The sequence below is a fragment of the Vespa velutina genome, chromosome 24 (assembly GCF_912470025.1).
Source record: "Vespa velutina chromosome 24, iVesVel2.1, whole genome shotgun sequence".
In the NCBI taxonomy this organism is placed as follows: Eukaryota; Metazoa; Arthropoda; class Insecta; order Hymenoptera; family Vespidae; genus Vespa; species Vespa velutina.
In genome coordinates, this window is record NC_062211.1 from 2,425,160 (window position 1) to 2,445,165 (window position 20,006).

The 20,006-nt window shown below is 27.6% G+C and overlaps 3 protein-coding genes across 31 annotated transcripts in view; 2 read left to right on the forward strand and 1 right to left on the reverse strand.

Moving 5' to 3' along the window:
• The first annotated feature begins 794 nt into the window (after positions 1 to 794).
• Positions 795 to 6,435, forward strand: LOC124957161 (mRNA export factor GLE1). Its single transcript, XM_047513960.1, has 8 exons — positions 795 to 1,115; positions 1,348 to 1,647; positions 1,772 to 2,221; positions 2,316 to 2,406; positions 2,490 to 2,903; positions 2,988 to 3,292; positions 3,411 to 3,789; positions 3,905 to 6,435. Exons 1-8 carry the CDS (start codon positions 1,083 to 1,085, stop codon positions 4,165 to 4,167), a joined length of 2,235 nt encoding a protein of 744 aa, XP_047369916.1. The 5' UTR covers positions 795 to 1,082; the 3' UTR covers positions 4,168 to 6,435.
• Positions 4,422 to 11,327, reverse strand: LOC124957158 (triadin-like). Of its 29 annotated transcripts, none has more exons than XM_047513929.1 (28): positions 10,899 to 11,327; positions 9,900 to 10,246; positions 9,700 to 9,756; positions 9,533 to 9,595; positions 9,240 to 9,302; positions 9,062 to 9,124; positions 8,884 to 8,946; positions 8,707 to 8,769; positions 8,532 to 8,594; positions 8,355 to 8,417; positions 8,180 to 8,242; positions 8,005 to 8,067; positions 7,818 to 7,880; positions 7,638 to 7,700; positions 7,403 to 7,465; positions 7,237 to 7,299; positions 6,965 to 7,027; positions 6,821 to 6,880; positions 6,644 to 6,706; positions 6,482 to 6,544; positions 6,323 to 6,385; positions 6,173 to 6,235; positions 5,981 to 6,043; positions 5,659 to 5,887; positions 5,362 to 5,504; positions 5,146 to 5,275; positions 4,873 to 5,055; positions 4,422 to 4,711 (listed from the first exon to the last, which is right to left on the reverse strand). In XM_047513929.1, the coding sequence occupies exons 2-28, from the start codon at positions 10,221 to 10,223 to the stop codon at positions 4,545 to 4,547; spliced, it is 2,490 nt and encodes an 829-aa protein (XP_047369885.1). In that variant the 5' UTR covers positions 10,224 to 10,246; positions 10,899 to 11,327; the 3' UTR covers positions 4,422 to 4,544. The 29 variants fall into 29 exon arrangements, with proteins under 29 accessions (XP_047369885.1, XP_047369886.1, XP_047369895.1 ...); XM_047513930.1 differs by having other exon boundaries at positions 5,368 to 5,504; positions 10,899 to 11,271; XM_047513939.1 differs by lacking the exon at positions 6,644 to 6,706 and having other exon boundaries at positions 10,899 to 11,267.
• A 1,079-nt stretch (positions 11,328 to 12,406) lies between these two features.
• LOC124957164 (splicing factor U2AF 65 kDa subunit-like) overlaps positions 12,407 to 20,006 on the forward strand; it is a 34,200-nt gene continuing 26,600 nt past the window's right edge. The window contains exon 1 of the mRNA XM_047513968.1: positions 12,407 to 12,763. Coding sequence (XP_047369924.1) covers positions 12,757 to 12,763 — 7 coding nt within the window. The 5' untranslated portion in view covers positions 12,407 to 12,756. The remainder of the gene's footprint in view (positions 12,764 to 20,006) is intronic.

Genomic DNA, 20,006 nt, shown 5'->3' on the forward strand with positions numbered 1-20,006 from the left:
CATGTAATTTTTGACCTGTACTATTTAAATATCCAACCCCATAAGATTGATTCGCTTGTACTACTTAAATATCTTATCATATAATGGCGGTTGATTTGTGTTACTTAAAATATTTGATCATATACATTGAATTGACTTGTATTACTTAAAAATGTTCACCTACTACTAAACAATACTACTAATACATATAGGTTTAAAAAAATTTCAGTAAATTATTAAAATTCAATAACTACAAATTCAATGTACTTTCAATTATCTTATTTTCATTGTATAAATTTTTTCATTATAGATATAAACTTGTATTAAATTTTTTGATATATACATATATATTATATTAGTGATTATAATAATATACAGATTATGCAGGGTAGTATATATAATAATGTAGTTTCTAATTATAATAAAAACTTTATATATATAGGAGATGAAATCCCATTTAGAGAACGTATACACTATTAAAATAAAATATAGAAAATGAAAATTATATAATATTTATTTTTGACGAAAGACTTTTACCTTATCTTTTGTAAAAATAAATCCTGAAACAATATACAACAGACTAGATATAATAATTAAGTATTGTTTAAAAATTTACAAAATAAATACATATATATATATATATATATGTATATATAAAATTTTTGTATGAAAGTTAAATTTAAAAATACAACGTAAGTAGAAAATACGTATCGACCAATTATATAATAGCATCGTTATGATTGGTCAATAGAAAGATTCATTCTGATTGGCTGATTTCCATTACCAATATACATACATTAACAAAACATTTCGTGTAATTGGATTAGTGTGTTTTTGTTGTGTGTCATGCAAGAAAGTTGACTAAAGGTATAAACTATCTGAACATTATGTTATATTTATATAAAAAAAAATTAACCGTTTTATCGGTTACACAATGACAAAATGTGAACAATTTTTTAAATCTTTCGTAACGATGTATGAATTGTATGAGTGATTGAAATGTACATAAACTTACTTATATGTATATTCCATTTATAAATTATTATAATTAAATTCTTTAGATTTATAAAGTTTATTTGGAGCAATATTATATAAATATAAGAATGCCACTCTCTAATAGAAATAAAGAAGATATGGTAAATATAGAAAAATCAAATCATTCATTACTTTAGATAGGTTAAGTCAAACATTTTCTATTCATTTTATCTTTTATTGCACAATGTATTGGTAAAAAAAAAATACATTGTATAAGTTAATATTTATAATTTAAAATTCGTTCTGTATTAAGTAATAACAATAATAACAATAATAATAATAATAATAATAATAATAATAATAATAATAATATATATGTATATACACATGTAGGAACCAAATATGAGTGATATAAGTGCAGACTTTGCTTGTCTAAAAGTATCTGCTCTAGGAAAAGTTTCGCGTATATCCGGTGAAATCGATCGGATTACGATTGGTCCTAATTCAGATTCAAGCAAGAGTGATTTTAAAAAATTAGAAAATATTGAAAATGAGCAAAATTCTTGCAATGTCAAAACACCTCAGAAAACTATGGATGAATGGAACAATAAGATTTCAACACAGAGTGGTATTATATTTTCAATAAAAAAGATATTATTGGAAGAGGAGTTACAAAGAAGAGAGAAAGTCAGGGTAATTTTTTTTTATAAATAATACATACAATAGAATAATATTATTATTTTAATAAGATAATTTAAAAGGAATCAAACGATATAATGTTAATTATTATTATTATTATTATTATTATATTTTGTAGAAAGAAGTACAGCGTAAATGGCAACACATGGAAGAGAATGGAACTGCTATACAGAAACATATTTCCCTTTCGCGTTCGAATATGGCACAAGAAAGAGAGCGCAAAAGTGCACAAAAATATGCCGATATATTAGCCGAGGAGGAACGTATCGCGGAACAAGAAGAGATAAGGAGAAAACACGAGCAACAGTTACACGCTCAAAGAGCTCAAGAACAAAATGAAAAGATGAAACGTGATATGGAGGAATGTAGAAGGAAATTGAAAGAGAAGGAAGAATTGATAAAAAAGATAGTAATTCTTAGGCACGAATTTGAAGTTAAATATTATGACATTGTAATTCTTTCAAAAAATTTTAAAGATAAAAATGCTATAGCAAATTTTTTTATTATGCATTCGGTCGTTCTAAAACAACTCCATCGACAAATTGAATCTTTGGATGAAAAAATTAAGGTATTAGTAATATAATTGTTATAAATATATATGCGATATAATTTTTTATTTTTATTATCTTTTACTTATCTATATCTATTTAAATTTAAAATAGAAAGGAGATTTGGTGCCTACAGATCTCTATAGCGCGGAAACAGCGGTACAACAGATAGGTGAAATTTTATCCTCGTTAAAGGTAGAATTAGGTATGTATTTTTTATTATTAACAATTACAATTATATTCTAAGATATTAATAATAATCAAATATCAATGTACTTGTACTTTCAGATAGGATAACTGCTGAGAAGATAATTCCAGTGTCGAATGCAGGTGTACAAAATACAGAATTGATTCAGAAAGAATCATCCAAGTCAGAAGAAGTTGTAAAAATTTATGACGTTTCAACTGCAGATCAAATCAATAACGATAATGTCAACGAAAACGTGGACAATGATAAAACTCAAGAGATTGTTCCAGGAAGTGTTCCAGAATCTGTTCCAGAGACTGTTCCAGAGACTGTTCCAGAGCCTGTACCAGAAATTGCCCCGGGAACTGTTCCAGAATCTACTCCTGAAACTGTTCCAGAACTAATACCAGAAAATGTTCAAGAAACAGCTCAAACAATAAAAACATCCACAAATCATCAAGCCAATTCTGAAGATACTTCATCAACGTCGACTGTGCCATTACAAGAAATAGAAAGTAAGCATTAAAGTTTCTCTATCAATAAAATATTATTCAATATTATAAAAACTATAATATTTTATTTGCATTATCTTCTTTTAGATAATATATATAAATATGTCGATAAAGAATCATTACAAATATATATTCATAGTCAAGAAATTTTGGAGAATTATGCCAAAAATTATAATGAATTTTCACGATCGCCCAGTACAAAAAAATTTAGGTTCGAGTGTCAAAAGGCAATAAATATTCCTGTAAACGCAATTTCTGTTATTAACGAACAACATCTTAAAGATAAATATGAAAGATTACACAATCTTCTCATTGGAAGATCATCTCCAAATGTAGGACAGCATCCTCAAGGAGCAGCATTTTGTAAAGATGTTTTAGCCAAAAAGATAGTAGTACGTATTTTTAATAGATCTTTTTAATCAATCTTTCGTTTGATTTTTTGTTCTTTTTGTTTCTTCTTCTTTTTTTTTTTTTTTTTTTTTTTTTTAATAAATTTTTATTTAACAACAGAATCAAGGAGAAACACTTGTTTCGAGCAAACCAAAAATGGCATTTGCTATAGCTACAATAATCGTAGCTCTTTGGAACGATCACGGCGATTTTGGTGAATTACTTTTAGCACATTTTCACAAAACTTGTCCCTTTACGGTTCCTGTATTTATGCCGAAAAGAGAAGGGCAAACCAATGAAGAATATTTCAAGTCATTGGGTTATAAGTATTTCGAAAATGGAAGTGTAGAAAAACAAGATAAATTTTTGAAAAGAATGTCTGGATTAATGAGATTGTATATTTCTATAACTGTAACATCTCAAAGAAAAGGAATTACGAAGAAACATCCTTATGGTTTACGACATACATGGAGATGGCTTGCAACTGTATTGAATAGTGGTAAAGTTATATAATTTTTTTTTTCTTCTATTATTATTATTATTATTGTTATTATTATTAATTTTAATTTTCAAAGACACAAATATGTTAATCATATATTTATCCATATTTATAGAATCTCAACCAAACACATCAGATCTTCGTGCCACTCTTATTTTGGATGTATTAGAAGTTGCAGGAAATTCACTTTGGAATGTTTATCCTAAACAATTTCATAAGATGTTAATGTTATTAGCTAATGAATACTATCCTCGTATACAAAATGAGGATGGTATTAGCGACGGACCATTAGTACGTTTAGAAGAATTCTTAAAAAACACATTAGCAAGGGGTTCTATACCACCTCCAGATGGATATCTTGCTCCTAACTTTTGGTAACTTTTGATAGATAAATTCGTTTTGCGTAATTCTTGTGCATTGTATGTATCATAATTTCTATTTAAAAAGAAAAAAAAAAATAAATAAAATAAAATAATATAAATAAATAAAAAAATATTAAAAAAAAAAAACAAAAAGAAAATAAAAAAAAAGGAAGAAAGAAGTAGAAAAAAAAAAGAAGAAGAAAAAAATACGAACGAAAAGAACAAAAGTAAGAAAATAAGAGATGAACAGATAATATGCATGTGCATAGATCTTGATAATATAACGTTATATTTATTTTATAATATAAAATTTATATGCGTGTTTATTTTTTTCCAACGATAAATGTAGTAAGGTATAGATCATATTTAATACAATGTAAATGGGAGATAAATTCAATAATACGGTCCCCTTTTAATGGCAGACTTAACATCACTAAATTCATAGTAATCTGTGGAATTAATGGCAAAACCTAAGATTCCAAAAGATGCTAGTTTCTCCAATCGTTCTGTATCCTCATTACAATTAAGTAGAGAAGACGTTAATTCCCTTACAAGATTATCTGTAAAAAAGAAAAACAAAAAAAAAAAAAAAGAAATTGAAAAGAAGAAAAAATAAATGAAAGGAATGAGAAAAACAAAACAGATATGACATAAGGATGGAAAACAATAATAAAGAGATATAATGCTAGAAATTAGTTTTTCATTTCAACAATTTTCTTACCAGATATATTTTTATTAACCATAATGCGATAAGGCGGTAATGGTCCCAAGCTTGTAACTACACGAAGTGATTCTATGCCTGGCAAAGTATCCTTTTGACATACAATAACAGGAGCTTCCAAAACGCCTACTTCAGCTTGTTTACCGGCGACCATTTGTAAAACAGCTATTTGTGAATCGACATCTGAAAAAACATAACTTCAAATCTCAGTACCTTATTAATTTACAATTTGTACACTACGTGCATATCGTCACATAGTTTATTCATATTAACCTAATGTGTTGCCGAAGAAAGCTGGACCTTCTCCAACAGAATGCAAGTAATTATACAATAGTGTTGTAGCTCCTACTTTTTTAGACCTATCAGGCAAAGCACATCTGTGTCCACGCATATCAATGATATCCTATAACATTATACATATATATATATAAATTTGTTATATGTTTCAAAGATTTAATAACAGAAATTATCAAAGATTTATCCATTTACTTCAACCTGAGGTGTGAGATCTGAAGCAATGATAACGTCGGCATAAATCAAAGGTGAATTATCCTTATTCAGACGATGTTTAAATATGAAAGATACTGGCAAAAGTTCACCATCTTCCCATTCTTCATTGGCTGACAAAATGGCTGAAATTAATTAAAATAATTATTACATAATATTGATATATAATATTTCTTTTTATTTTAATAAATAAATATGATATTTTAATAAATAAATATATTTATTAAAATACATAAACTTATTTATAAAAATAAATATATAAGCATTTTATAAACCTACCGATATCAGTGATATTCTTTGGGACTTTTCTATTAGATCTTGGCTCGTATAAAATATTAACAGGCCTTTCTGTTGCAACTTCAATAACTTCGGCCAATAATTCGAAAAGAGAAATTGGTAAGGACGGTACTAAATGTGTAGATAATACGATTGGAGATTCATTGGTTATCGGTGGCATATAGGGTTGACGTATTCTTGGTACAGCAACGTTCGAGGGTTTAAATGATTTCTGTAAAAAAGTATAAAAAATACATGTATATTAATTTTATTGGATTAAAAAAAAGAAAAAAGAAAAAAAAAAGAACGAATCAAGTTGATTTACATTTTTTTCGACGATAAACAATTCCTCTTTCTTCGGAGAAAATCGATCATCTTCTTTTGATTTCTATAAAAAAAAGAAAAAAAAGAAACCACATTAATAATAATAATAAAAATGTAAATATGAAAGCCATCGATTTTGTTGAATTAAAAAAAAAAAAAAAACAAAACAAAAAAAAAGTGAACGATGACCTACATTTTTCTCGACGATCACAAATTCATCTTTCTTCGGGGATGATCGAACTTCTTCCTTTGGTTTCTATAAAACGAAAAAAAAAATATGTATATATATAAATATGATTTTATTCAATTTCGAAGAAAAAAAATACAAATCAAATTGATTTACATTTTTTTCGTGGGACAAAGATTCATCTTTCTTCAAGGAAGTTTGCAATTCTCCTTTCGGTATCTATAAAAAAGATTTCAATAAAAATATAAATATAATTGTTATCAATAAAATTAGTTGATTAGAAAAAAAAAAAAGAACTGAATCAATTTAACTAACATTTTTTTGGTGGATCAATGATTCATCTTTCTTCGAAGAAGATCGATCTTCTTCTTTTGGTTTCTATAAAGAAAAAGAAAAAAAAAACAAAAAAGTAATAATAATAATAATGTAAATATGATTGCAAATTTTATTGGATTGAAAAAACAAAAAGAAACAAACATTTTTTTCGAGGATACAAGTTTCATCTTTCTTCAAAGATGATCGAAGTTCTTCTTTTGCTATCTATTAAAAAAAAAAAAAAAAAGAAAAAAAATATCAATAAAAATATAGATATAAAATTTTATTCTATCTAAAAAGAAAAGAAAAAAAAAGAAAAATATATCGAAATTGACTAACATTTTTTTCAAGAACAGACGATTCATCTTTCTTCGTAGAAGATCGAACTTCTTTTGGTTTCTATAAGGGGAAAAAGAGAAATGTAAATGCGATTATTTTCAATTTTATTTACCAAAAAAAAAGAAACGAATGATGTTAACTTACATTTGTTTCAAGGAAAAAATATTCATCTTTCTTCGGGATCGATCGGACTTCTTCTTTAGGTACCTACAAAAAAAATTTTTATGAAAACAAATCTAAACGTCAACAATTTTATTTAATTAAAAAAGGAAAAAAATGGATCAAGAAGATATGCATTTTTTACAATTTAAAAAAAAAAAAAAAACAAAAAAGAAAAAACTAATCATAATAAAAATATAAATATAATCGTTATCAATTTTATTGGCTTTTGAAATAAATGGATGATGTTGACTTGCATTTTTTTCGACGATTACTAATTCATCTTTCTTCGAAGAAGATAATACTTCTTCTTTTGGTTTCTATAAAACGAAAAAAAAAAAAATAATAAATAAAAATATAAATGTGATCGTTACCGATTTTATTGGAGAAAAAAAAAATAAAAAAAGATTGTAGATGATTTACATTTTTTTCAAGGATCAAAGATTCATCTTTTTTCAAAGCAGATGGATTTTCTTCTTTTGGTTTCTATAAAAAAAAAAATAATATGAAAAAAAAAATATACATATATATATATCTATATATATATATATATATTTAGATAACCAGTTTATCGCATTTTATTATATATAATAAAAATGTAAATATGCTCGTTGCCAATTTTATTGGATTTTAAATCAAATGTATAATATTAACTTACATTTTTTTCGTGGAGCAAAGATTCATCTTTCTTCGGAGAAAATCGAACTTCTTCTTTTGGTTTCTATTAAACGAAGAAAATAATAAATAAATAAATAAATAAAATGTCATCTCTAACAATTTTTTTTTATTGGATTTTTGGAAACAACTTCAACGAATTAAGTGAATGAAATTAACTTGCATTTTTTTCGAGAGTGACAAATTCATCTTTCTTCGAAGAAGATCGCATGTCTTCTTTTGGTTTCTACAAAATGTGAAAGAAAAATTAATTAATTGATTAAATAAATAAGAATATATGGTATGATCGATATCAATTTTATTGGATTTTGTAACAAATCCGATGAAATTAATGAATTAAATGAACTTGCATTTTTTTCCGGTATCACAATTTCGTCTTTCTTCAAAACAGGGCAAACTTCATCTTTTGGTTTCTATGATGATGACAAAAAAAAATTAAATAAATAAAAATATAAGTGCGATCGTTATCAATTTTATTGAATGTTAAATCAAATCTAATGTAATTAATGAATTAAATGAACTTGCATTTTTTTCCGGTTTCACAATTTCGTCTTTCTTTAAAACAGGGCAAACTTCATCTTTTGGTTTCTATGATGATGACAAAAAAAAATTAAATAAATAAAAATATAAGTGCGATCGTTATCAATTTTATTGAATGTTAAATCAAATCTAATGTAATTAATGAATTAAATGAACTTGCATTTTTTTCCGGTTTCACAATTTCGTCTTTCTTTAAAACAGGGCAAACTTCATCTTTTGGTTTCTATGATCATGAAAAAAATAAAAGAAAAAAAAATAAAAATATAAATGTGATCGTTATCAATTTTATTGAATGTTAAATCAAATCTAATGTAATTAATGAATTAAATGAACTTGCATTTTTTTCCGGTTTCACAATTTCGTCTTTCTTTAAAACAGGGCAAACTTCATCTTTTGGTTTCTATGATGATGACAAAAAAAAATTAAATAAATAAAAATATAAGTGCGATCGTTATCAATTTTATTGAATGTTAAATCAAATCTAATGTAATTAATGAATTAAATGAACTTGCATTTTTTTCCGGTTTCACAATTTCGTCTTTCTTTAAAACAGGGCAAACTTCATCTTTTGGTTTCTATGATCATGAAAAAAATAAAAGAAAAAAAAATAAACATATAAATATGATCGTTATCAATTTTATTGGATGTTGAATCAAATCTAATGTAATTAATGAATTAAATGAACTTGCATTTTTTTCCGGTTTCACAATTTCGTCTTTCTTTAAAACAGGGCAAACTTCATCTTTTGGTTTCTATGATCATGAAAAAAAATAAAAGAAAAAAAAATAAAAATATAAATGTGATCGTTATCAATTTTATTGGATGTTAAATCAAATCTAATGTAATTAATGAATTAAATAAACTTGCATTTTTTTCCGGTTTCACAATTTCGTCTTTCTTTAAAAAAGGGCAAACTTCATCTTTTGGTTTCTATGATCATGAAAAAAAATAAAAGAAAAAAAAATAAAAATATAAATGTGATCGTTATCAATTTTATTGGATGTTAAATCAAATCTAATGTAATTAATGAATTAAATGAACTTGCATTTTTTTCCGGTTTCACAATTTCGTCTTTCTTTAAAACAGGGCAAACTTCATCTTTTGGTTTCTATGATCATGAAAAAAAAAAAAATGTGATATGTATACATAAATATAAATAAGATCGTCATCAATTTTATTGAATTTTAAGAAAAATTCATCTTTCCTCGAAGAAGGTCGAACTTCTTTCGGTTTTATATAAAAAAAAAAAAAAAAAAAAAAAAAAAAAAAAAAGGATCGTGATCACTTTTATTGTACTGAAAAAAAAAAAGAAATACGAAGCAAATGAAATTGATTTACATTCTTTTCGAGAATCGAACATTCATCTTTCTTCAAAACAGATCGGTTTTCTTCTTTTGGTTTCTATAAGTAAAAAAAATAAAAAAAAAAAAATATATATATATATATACACATGATTGTATTAATAATTTTATGGCATTAAAAAAAGGCGAATTGTGATGATTTACATTTTTTTCGACGATCAAAGATTCATCTTTCTTCAAAGCAGGTGGATCTTTTGGTTTCTATAAATAAAAGAAAATAAAAAAAAAAAAAAATAAAACATATCGTATTATCAATTTTATAGAATAAAAATTTTATAAATATGATCGTTATCATCACGGGGGAAAAAGAAAAAAAAAAAAAAAAACGAATAAATTGAACTTACATTTTTTTCAAGGATCAAAGATTCATCGTTTTTTGAGGATGATCGATCTTTGTCCGTGGATTTCTCGATAACAAATTTCTTCTCGACTTTCTTCTCGACCGATTGTTCCAACGTTCTCTTTTCAACTTGCACATCAGTTTTAATAATTTCCTTTGCCGATTGTACTTGTTGTTTTACAACCGGCACATCAACTTTTTCCTTCTCAATGCTCGCTTTACTTGTAGCTTCATTTTTTACTTCATTAAGCAATAATTTTGGATCGTTTAACGTTTCTTCTTTTTTCGATCGAGTCATGATCGGTACATTAATCCCCGATTTAGACATCGTGACGAGATCAAATATATGATCTATTTAATAAAATAAAAATAATTCTTTTTATAAAATATATATACATATATATATATATATTTTATTATTAAAAAAAAAAAAAAAAAAAAGAAGAAGAAGAAAAAGTTGATAGTAAATTATATTCGTAAAAATTATAATTAAAATAAATTAATATCTACATGAAAATAAATAATTTACATTATTTGAGAAAGATTTCGATCGATTTACGTCGATAATGTAAAATTCGATTTAATCATCATAACGAACGAACATTCCATCTATTTTAATGAAATAAATGTTGATTATTTTTTATTTTATATATTATATACACACACACACATATATATATATATATAAACAAAATAGATAAAAAAAGATAATGATTTTTGATTTTATATATATATATATATATATATATACATATATAGATTAATTAACGAAACAGATATAACTTTCTTGTGTTCGAGAGAAAAAAAAAAAAAAAAGACCTATCAATGTCACGGAAAGTTAACGTTTATAACATTTTTAAAAATGATAATAAGAAAATTTCCATTATTTGAATAAATTCGATCTAATAGATTTATCTGTTAGATCGTAATATATACAAATAAAAAATAATAAATTATAATGTATTAATTTTTACTTATTCAAATTGGGATATTATATACTTACCGGTATCCTTACGTCAGTGACCGATGAAAACGTTGCGATTTCTGTTCGATGTCGGAACTGTTACTCAATAATAACGATCAAACGAAATCGAGAGGAGAGATACTTTGACACCCGTGCGCGCGCATATCCAAACAGATAGATAATAATATCCAATAATAATATCCAAATGAAACATCTATTAATCTCGAAGAAAATAGTCCTTTGGTAGCGTTGATGTTCTACGGTCGAACGATTGATTATCTTCAGTTGTTTGCCGCGTGATGGCCTCGTGTTCCAGACCAGCCTCTCTCTCTCTCTCTTTCTCTTTCTCTCTCTTTCTCTTTCTCTTTCTTTCTCTTTCTATCTATCAAATTACGACGTTTGATATTCCGAGCGAAAATTTTTCATACTTTGTACTCGGACTTTATCAACCTCTTCCCTGCCCCATTCACATGAAAGTATATAAAAATCTTTATTATGTACACTTGTTGATATTTCCTTCGTACTTTATTTTCTTTCTCCTTCTCGTACGTTCCGAACGTGTCATCATTTTTCTATCGCTAAAAAGAAGGGAGAGAGAGAGAGAGAGAGAGAAAAAACACGTGCACGAAAATAACATGATTATTAATTTTTTTTTTTTTTTTTTTTTTTTTTTTTTTTTTTTTATACGAATAAAAACGAAAAAAAAATCTCAATGTTATTCTGTTGCTTTATTAAATAGGAAAATATATAAGTGACATATATTTCGTCGATATATTACCGACCGTAGTAAAAAAAAATCCTGTTTATTTAGATTTTATCTTCACATTTCTTTCTTCTTTTTTTATTTTTCTTTTTCTTTCTTCTCATTAATGCAAATTATAAATGTAAGAAAATTTAACGTTTGCAATAATGCTTTTTTTGAATTTAATTTTTATTTGTCCTCCCTTCATTTCAATACGAATAGAAATTAATGAGAACTCGAAGTTTTTTTCTTATCTGTCCTTCTTTCATAATCTTAAAAATACTAAAGTGACCGAACTATCATCGATATGTTATCTCATATCATATTTTATTTTATTTTATTTTTTTTATTTTTTTATTTTTTTATTTTTTTTTTTTTTTTATTCTTATTTATTCTCATTTTCTAATTGATATGAATAGAAACGAAAGAAAACTTTGTTTTTATTTCCTTTATTTTCCAAGTTTGAAAATATAAAAATAGGAAAATATATCGTCGACATGTTACCGATCGACATGTTACCGATAAATCCTCTTTATATAATTTTAATTTTTACTTTTTCTCTTATCATTGATACGAATGGAGTAGAAGATGGAAATAATTCTTGTTCTTTTTTCTTTCTTTTAGTATTTCTTATTTAACAAAAAAAAAAAAAAAAAAAAAAAAAAAAAAAAAAAAAAATAGTAACAAATATATTTCGTCGATATTTTATCGACCGTGGTCATGCATTTACCTACCAGAAATTTTCTTTATCGATCGTCGATGAAGTTTCGATGTTTTTCATGAGCCTTACAAACGGACGAAAGTCCCACCGACCAAAAAAAACGTTTACGATCACGGCCGGTGAAGACGTCATCCGGATGCATCGCTTCACAATAGTTTTTCTTTTCAGATGTTTCTTATCGTCGAAAGTGTATAGTGTTCTCTTCGTTCTCCAAGATTTCTTTTCTTTTTTTCTTCCTCCCCACCCCACCCCCCCTGACCATCCTGGACCATCCTGGACCCGTCCCCGTCATTCATCGTCAACTTTAAATTCCAAAGTTATAAAGAATCGAAAAGGTGTTTATACCGTGTAAACGATTCTCAGTTTCAATCGTTCGTTGAGATATCGTGACTTTTAGACGAATAACAAGCTTTCCATCTAGGCAAACAACTTGCATGGCATGTAAGTTATATGTCATATACATATTTGTAACGGTAAATTGGCCACACCTCACGTATCTCGAGAAAGTATATATTATTTGTTGAAAAAAAAAAGAAGAAAAAAAAAAGGAGAAAAAAAAAGAAGAAAAAAAAAAGGAAAAAAAAAATGAAAAGAGAAAAAGAAAAACCAAATAAAATAGGCAAATCATATTTTCTTTCTTTAAAGTTTTTTTTTTCTTTTTTTTTTTTTTCTTTTTTTTTAACCTCTTTCTATAAACCAAAAATTAAGGATCAATCCGAACGACAATTTTCTTTCTCGGCAAATGCCAATGCCATGAAAAAATAAGTACGTAAAAAGAGAGAGAAAAAGAAAAAAAAAGACAGTATACGTAAGTGACGATATTTTTCATTCAAACATATTTATATTTTTCTTTCTTTCCTTTTTTTTTGTTTTGTATTTTCTTAAATCTCATTATCGGGTTTTATGAAAAGTTCGTATTAAGAAAAAAAAAAAAAATTTTCGCGATATCATTCGTGAGTTCATAATGAAGGATTCGTCATTGAAGAAGTGTATCTTTTAGTTCGTATCAAATCCAATCGAATAACTTTTTTCGCAAGAGAATTCTTTGACTCATAGGCACGTTCAACGTTGATAAAAGGAGACACGACGATAAAATTTTCCGTAATGATTTCATATAATAATTATTATTCGTACAACGTAATGTTCGTTATCGGGCAGTCGTGCCTCCGTTCAAGAAAAATTATGATTGTCGTCTGAGACCTTATTATGCAAGTGATATTTCCATATTAGGGAAGAAAAAAGAAAGAAAGAAAGAAGGAAAGAAAGAAAAAGAAGGAAGAAAGAAACAGAGAAAAAACGTAAAAAAGGACAAAAAGGAAGAAGAAAAGAAAACAAGAAACGAGCGGATACGCAATGTCTGTAGTTGAAGATCAACAGGGAGAAAAAAAAAAAAAAAAAAAAGAAAGAGAGAAAAAGAAAAAAATAAAAAGCAAACTACGCTATTTTTGTACGAGGAAAGAGAAAGAAACATAAAAAAAAAAAAAAAAGAAGAAAAGATAGAAAACAACGAGCAGCTTCATAGAACTCTCTCAACGTTGATCGTTCAACGCAAATTTTTTTTTCCTTTTTTTTTTTTTATACGCGTCATTACCTCGCGATCATAACCTCAAAAAGGAAAAAAGAAAAAAAAAAGAGGAAGAAAAATAAAAATAAGACGAATAAGAGAAGAAGAAGGAGGAATAGGAGGAGGAGGAGGAGGAGGAGGAGGAGGAGGAAGAAAAGAAAAAATAGAAAAAAAAAAGAAGAAAGAAGTAACGAACTAGTTCGATGAATGTATCCGACGAATTGAATATTTTGATCAATTTCTCGATCGAATCATCATGACAGTCCAGCAGCATACACACACACACACACACACACACATACACAGCACCAGCAGCAGCAGAGAGACAACAGAGTGCGAGAGATAAATACGTTGCCTATTTCAGTTAACTTTGGAATTCCTTTGCGTAAAGGTCTTTCTGATGTTCATCTGACGATATCACAAAATTTTACTTACGTAGATATATGATAAATTCTCAAAATTTGTAGTCCATTAAAACTTTCAATACTCGTTCGTTCATATCTCAAATGGGAAAGACATTTATTTGTTTCGATCGTCCATCTTGTTTTTTTTTTTTCCTCACTATATCTATTTACCTATCTATCTATCTATTTATCTATTTATCTATTTGTATCTTCTTCTCGTTACAAAATGTTCGTCTTCGTTCACTGGTAAATCATTCTAATTTTTTTATTCTTCTCTTCTCTTCTCTTCTCTTCTTTCATTTTTTTTCTTTTCTTTTTGTTCCTTTACACCAATTCACAACAAATCTTTTATTAATTATTATTAAATCTCTCAATTATTATATATCTTACACTTATTCTCTTTCTCTTTTGGATCGTATAAACGAGAACGAAATGCCATTTACCGTATTTTCTATTATCGTTAAGTTAAATTCATGCATTACGTAAATCATTGTGCACGCTCTTATGAACATCTTCGGCCAATTAACGTTCAGGATTTTTATCGCACCGTCACGGTTCATGAAGAACTTGGCGACATCCTATCCGAAAAAGTATGTCTCTCTTTCTCTCTCTTGTTCTCTCTCTCTCTCTCTCTCTCTCTCTCTCTCTCTCTCTCTCTCTCTCTGGATGTGTGTGTGCTTTGTCTCTCTCACCGTCTGTTTCTGTCCGTCTTTTTATACTTTTTGTTCTCTATACAATTTATATTTGGTTTATAATCGAATTCGCTCTTTGGTAAGAGACAAAAATAGCGTCAAAAATATCTCTTTCAAGAAGACCAAGTAAATATTTTACTGTGTTGAATTTAAAAATTTTTTTTCTCAAGGTACGACACTCGAACCATTACTACTTATTTTATTCATTTGTGATTGGTTGTTAATGCACGTTGTACATATATGTATTAACAATCAATTTATATCGATTAAATAATAGTCGTTGAAAGTAATTAACGTTCATTCAAATTTTCATTTCAATTTTCAATGTATATTTTCTTGTTCCTTTTTTATGAAGGAAACGTGGCAATATTTGTTTTAATTTTTGAAAAAAAGAAAAAGGAAAAATATGAAATAAAATAGAATTGAAAGAAACAAAAGAAAAAAGAATTAAATGACGGGAAAAAAATGGCGGCAGCCACCCTCGCTCGCCCTAGCGACAATTTTTCTAAAGAGGCGGTCGGTTCGAATTTCCGCGTTCCATAAGGCACACTCGTTAAGTTGCACTCGATACGCTCCTACACAATTACGATAGTAGATGCTCGTCTCGAATCCGTGTCTCGCATTCCGAGCGCGACTGCGTTCCGACGTGGTCGTAACTGTGGCTGATAAAGGCTACGTCGTGCGTCCTCTTTCCTCCTGTCTTCTTTTTTTTTTTTTCTTTTTTCATATATTCTCCTTTATCGACAAGGATTGATGACGAATATTAAAAGAAAGAAAAAATGAAAAAAAAAAGAAAAAGAACATGAAAGAACAGAAAAAAAAAGATCTTTTTTTTTTGTAATCATTTTTTTTAGTTATTTCTTCTAATCATTTTCTTTTTTTCCTTTTTTTTTTGTAATTCTTTCGCGTAATCAATAAGCATTTAATTAAAACGCGATCGAAATTAATTGGAAAATGAAGTGTGAATTATTGTGTCGTGATGTCATCTCGAGTAAAAGGAACGAGTAAGTGGGGTGGGGTGGGGAGAGAGGGAAAGGGGGAAAAGAAAAGAAAAGAAACAAAAAAAAAACAGAAAAGAAAGAAATAGTAGGAACAGGAAGACGAGCAGAATATTGGAACGCGGTCCCCCCACCCCCCATCTGACTCGAGCGATGTATTTCCGTCGATGAACTCGTGGCCCAGGACAGTCATTCTAGACGGACTTTGTCCTGTCGTATCCTTATTGGTTATGAGAAATGAGAGAGATCCTTGAGTTTTCTATGTTACACCTTTTCTCTCTTCTTTTTTCTTAATCTTTTCCTTTTTTTTTTTTTTTTTTACGAACAACATGTATATCGATTATCTTAGATATAATCTATAATAAAAGTGATATCGATATCATGTGTAATATAATGTTTTTTGTATAGAATATAATATACACCGATAAATTCACAAAATTATAATCATATTTTTGTTTAATATATTACATACTGAATTTAGTTTAGTATTACTTAGTATTAACTCCGTATATTACTTGGAATTTATTTTTAGATATTAATTATTGATATGTTCATATATATATATAGATATATATATATATTTTTTGTACATATGTAATTTATCATTCATTAGAATAAAACCGAATACGGAAATCGGATTAAACTAACTCACAATGGTTATTGATACAGGTGTCAATACGTGATTATTGAATTCCCGTATATGTGATGAATCTTGATCATCGATTCGATTAAGCTTCAAATTTTATTGCGTTCTATATATAAATCCTTTGTTTGTTATTTAATAACTATTGCAATGAGGAAAAATAGTAAGTTTACTTTTATCTTACGTGTGAGATGCGATCTTCCTTATCGATGTACGATGTTTAATAAAGAATAAAGATATTAAAACACAATTGATTTAACAAAATATTCCACTGTCCACGATAACATTTTTTTTTCTCTTCTTCTTCTTTTTTTTTTTTTCTTTATCATTCTTCTCTTTTTTTTTTGCACATATTTCGACAACACCAAGTAGAACCATTCAAAGTCACGAACACACACTTCGATGATATTAATCTTTTGCACCGTTTTATTATCACTACGAACATAATAATAATGTCGATAATATTGATAATAATAATAATAATTATTATTATTATATAATGATGATGATAATAATAATAATAATAATAATAGTAATAATAAAGATATTAAAAATATAATATTGTTAAATCATTTAAATATTGAATTGAATCGATTTGAAATATGGTGGCAAACCGGAACCGGCAAGTGGGTCACTGTCATTCGTCGGTGTTCTTTCTAGTCGGTAGGATGATTTCATTGCCGTTTGCGAACGCGGCGTTAGATTCGCCCTCTATATTCGTTTCGCGGTCATCACGCGGTATCTATATATACACGTATATCTATATATATATATATGCTTAACAGTGTGTTAAGTCATATTCGTACACATTGCAGATATAAATGATGTATGTGTATAACATATTATATATATATATATATATATGTAGAGATACATATATCACGTTATAAAGAGCCGACACTCCGAGTACCACGTTATACGACGGACTGAAAGAAACTGACCAACTGGGAGTCGACAAAGCGGAGATTCCTGGCTCCTTCTCTGACTCCTTCCTCCTCTTCGGAGAGCCTTATGACTGTACAAGCATACCTACTTGCCTGCTTATTTGCCTGACTGCTTGACTACTTGATTGCTTGCTTGCTTGCTTGGTTGCTTGCTTGCTTGCTTGCTTTGTTGCTTGGTTGCTTGGTTGCTTACTTGTTTCCCTACCTTATCCTGCCAACGTCATCGTATAGAATCATCGCCATGGTTCGTCATCTGACCATCTACATTTACTGACGTCATCATCATTCATGGGATGCTGTCATCACACGTACAATTTTTCTAAATCCTGTTTTATTTCTTTTTAACTATATAAGTTTCATTTTGATTACATAGACATATCGACGTCTATTTATTGACGTATTATTGTCTATCTTAAGAGTGATAAAAAATCTTTATCCGAAAGTAAGAAGAAACAGAAAAATTACGAGGATAGAATTATAAGGAAGGAAGAAATTTTTTATTCCTAAATAAAAATTAAGAAAATTATGAACGACAATGGGACTGACACGTAATTTATGTATTGTATTGATTTCTTTTTTCTTCTTTCTCTCTCTCTCTCTCTCTCTCTCTCTCTCTCTCTCTCTCTCTCTCTCTCTCTCTCTCTCTCACTGTGACGTTAGACTAAAAAAAAAAAAAAAAAAAAAAAAAAAAAAAAAAAAAAAAAAAAAAAACGAAAAAAAAAAACAAGAAACAAATGAAAAAAAAAAATCGTGTATTTTAATATGAGACATAACAATGGCGATGAATAATTAATTGTGTTTAGTTTTTTTTTCTATCAGTTAAGTACATTCATGTCCGCCATTACTGTGCTAATTATAATTGGATAGATCATCGATAGAGTAGGATTTCCTGTAACATTCGTTACACGTCTATTCTTTCCGATTATTCACGAAATTAAATATTTCCCATTGTTTCATCACCATCCTTTTATGTTCTCTCTCTTTCTCTCTTTCTTTCTCTCTCTTCCTCTTTCGATCGAAAAGCATTTCCGGTATGACGGTGACAAGGGGCGCCCAAAGGGGGGTTAGGTTGACGTCCCGCGACCTCCTCAAGGTGAACCCGTAAACTCGGTCATCAGCGGCGTAAACTTTGATAATCGTATTTTATTAATGATTACTTTTAAAAATATATATCTTTGTTTTTTAGATTATTATCAATGATTATTAATTAATTTATATGTATATATATATATATATATATATATGTATATATAAATTTATCAAAATATAATTTATATTTTGTATATAATACAAATTTAATATTATTTATTATTATATAACATTATATAATATATAATAATTTATATATTATATAATTTTACATATAAATAAAATATATTATATTATATTATATAAAATAAATTATATAAATCAAGTAAATTTATCATATATATTTCATATACATGTTATATAATTGTGTATAATATATATACATATGTGTGTGTATGTGTGTGTGTGTGTAGAAACATAGATTTATTAATATAAATTAAAATTGATAAATTTTCTTCTTTTCTTTTTTTTTTTTTTTTTCTTCTATTAAGACATTATTTGTAACATTTGGATTTGAATTATTTAATAAATTACGTTTTCTATAATGAACAGTAAAGGAAAAAAATAATTATATATGTACATACAATGATCATGAAAGATAATTCTTTAAAATAATTCAGAAAAAAAGAAAGTTTTAACCATATATATATAGAGTATGTGATAAAAAAGGTTATATATATTTTTTCTTTTTTCTTTTTTTTTATTATATTACACGACTTACAATTAATATATATATATATCTTGTTATATTTAATAATACAAATGTCTACGCCAATGGACATAACATTTGGTTGAGAAACGTAGTGAATGAAAAGAGAATGGTAGGCGCTCGTAAGATTTCGAATGAAATGAAGTTGCGTGAAACGCAAGGATATATATTCTTGTTACCGGCCGGCTTAGATCCCACATGAAAACTTCACACCGTTCGACTACGTCATCGTGCAACTCTTAGCAAAGGTTATTCATTTTGACGTTGGTAACACTGTTCTGGTGATTGTCGGTGAACCTGGCCCAGAAAATAAGCCGGAACTGTCGAGGAATCAATGACCTTGGCACGAGCAATTCTGTCAGGACATGGGCCGATCGAAAGAAGAAAGTTTTTTTTCTCTTTCTCTCTCTCTCTCTTTCTCTCTCTCTCTCTTCACTCGAAGTATTCATTGAAAAATTCCTGCATTAAACTAAAAACAAGACGTTCATCTTTTCTTTTCTTTAATAATTTTTTTTTTCCTTTTTTCTTTTTTTTTTCTACACTTCGAAATCGATTATCGTCGTGTATTTACATATTTAAGCGTGTGCTGTGTGTGTGTGTGTGTGTCATCAAGGTCACAAAGCCGATGTACTTTTATCTAC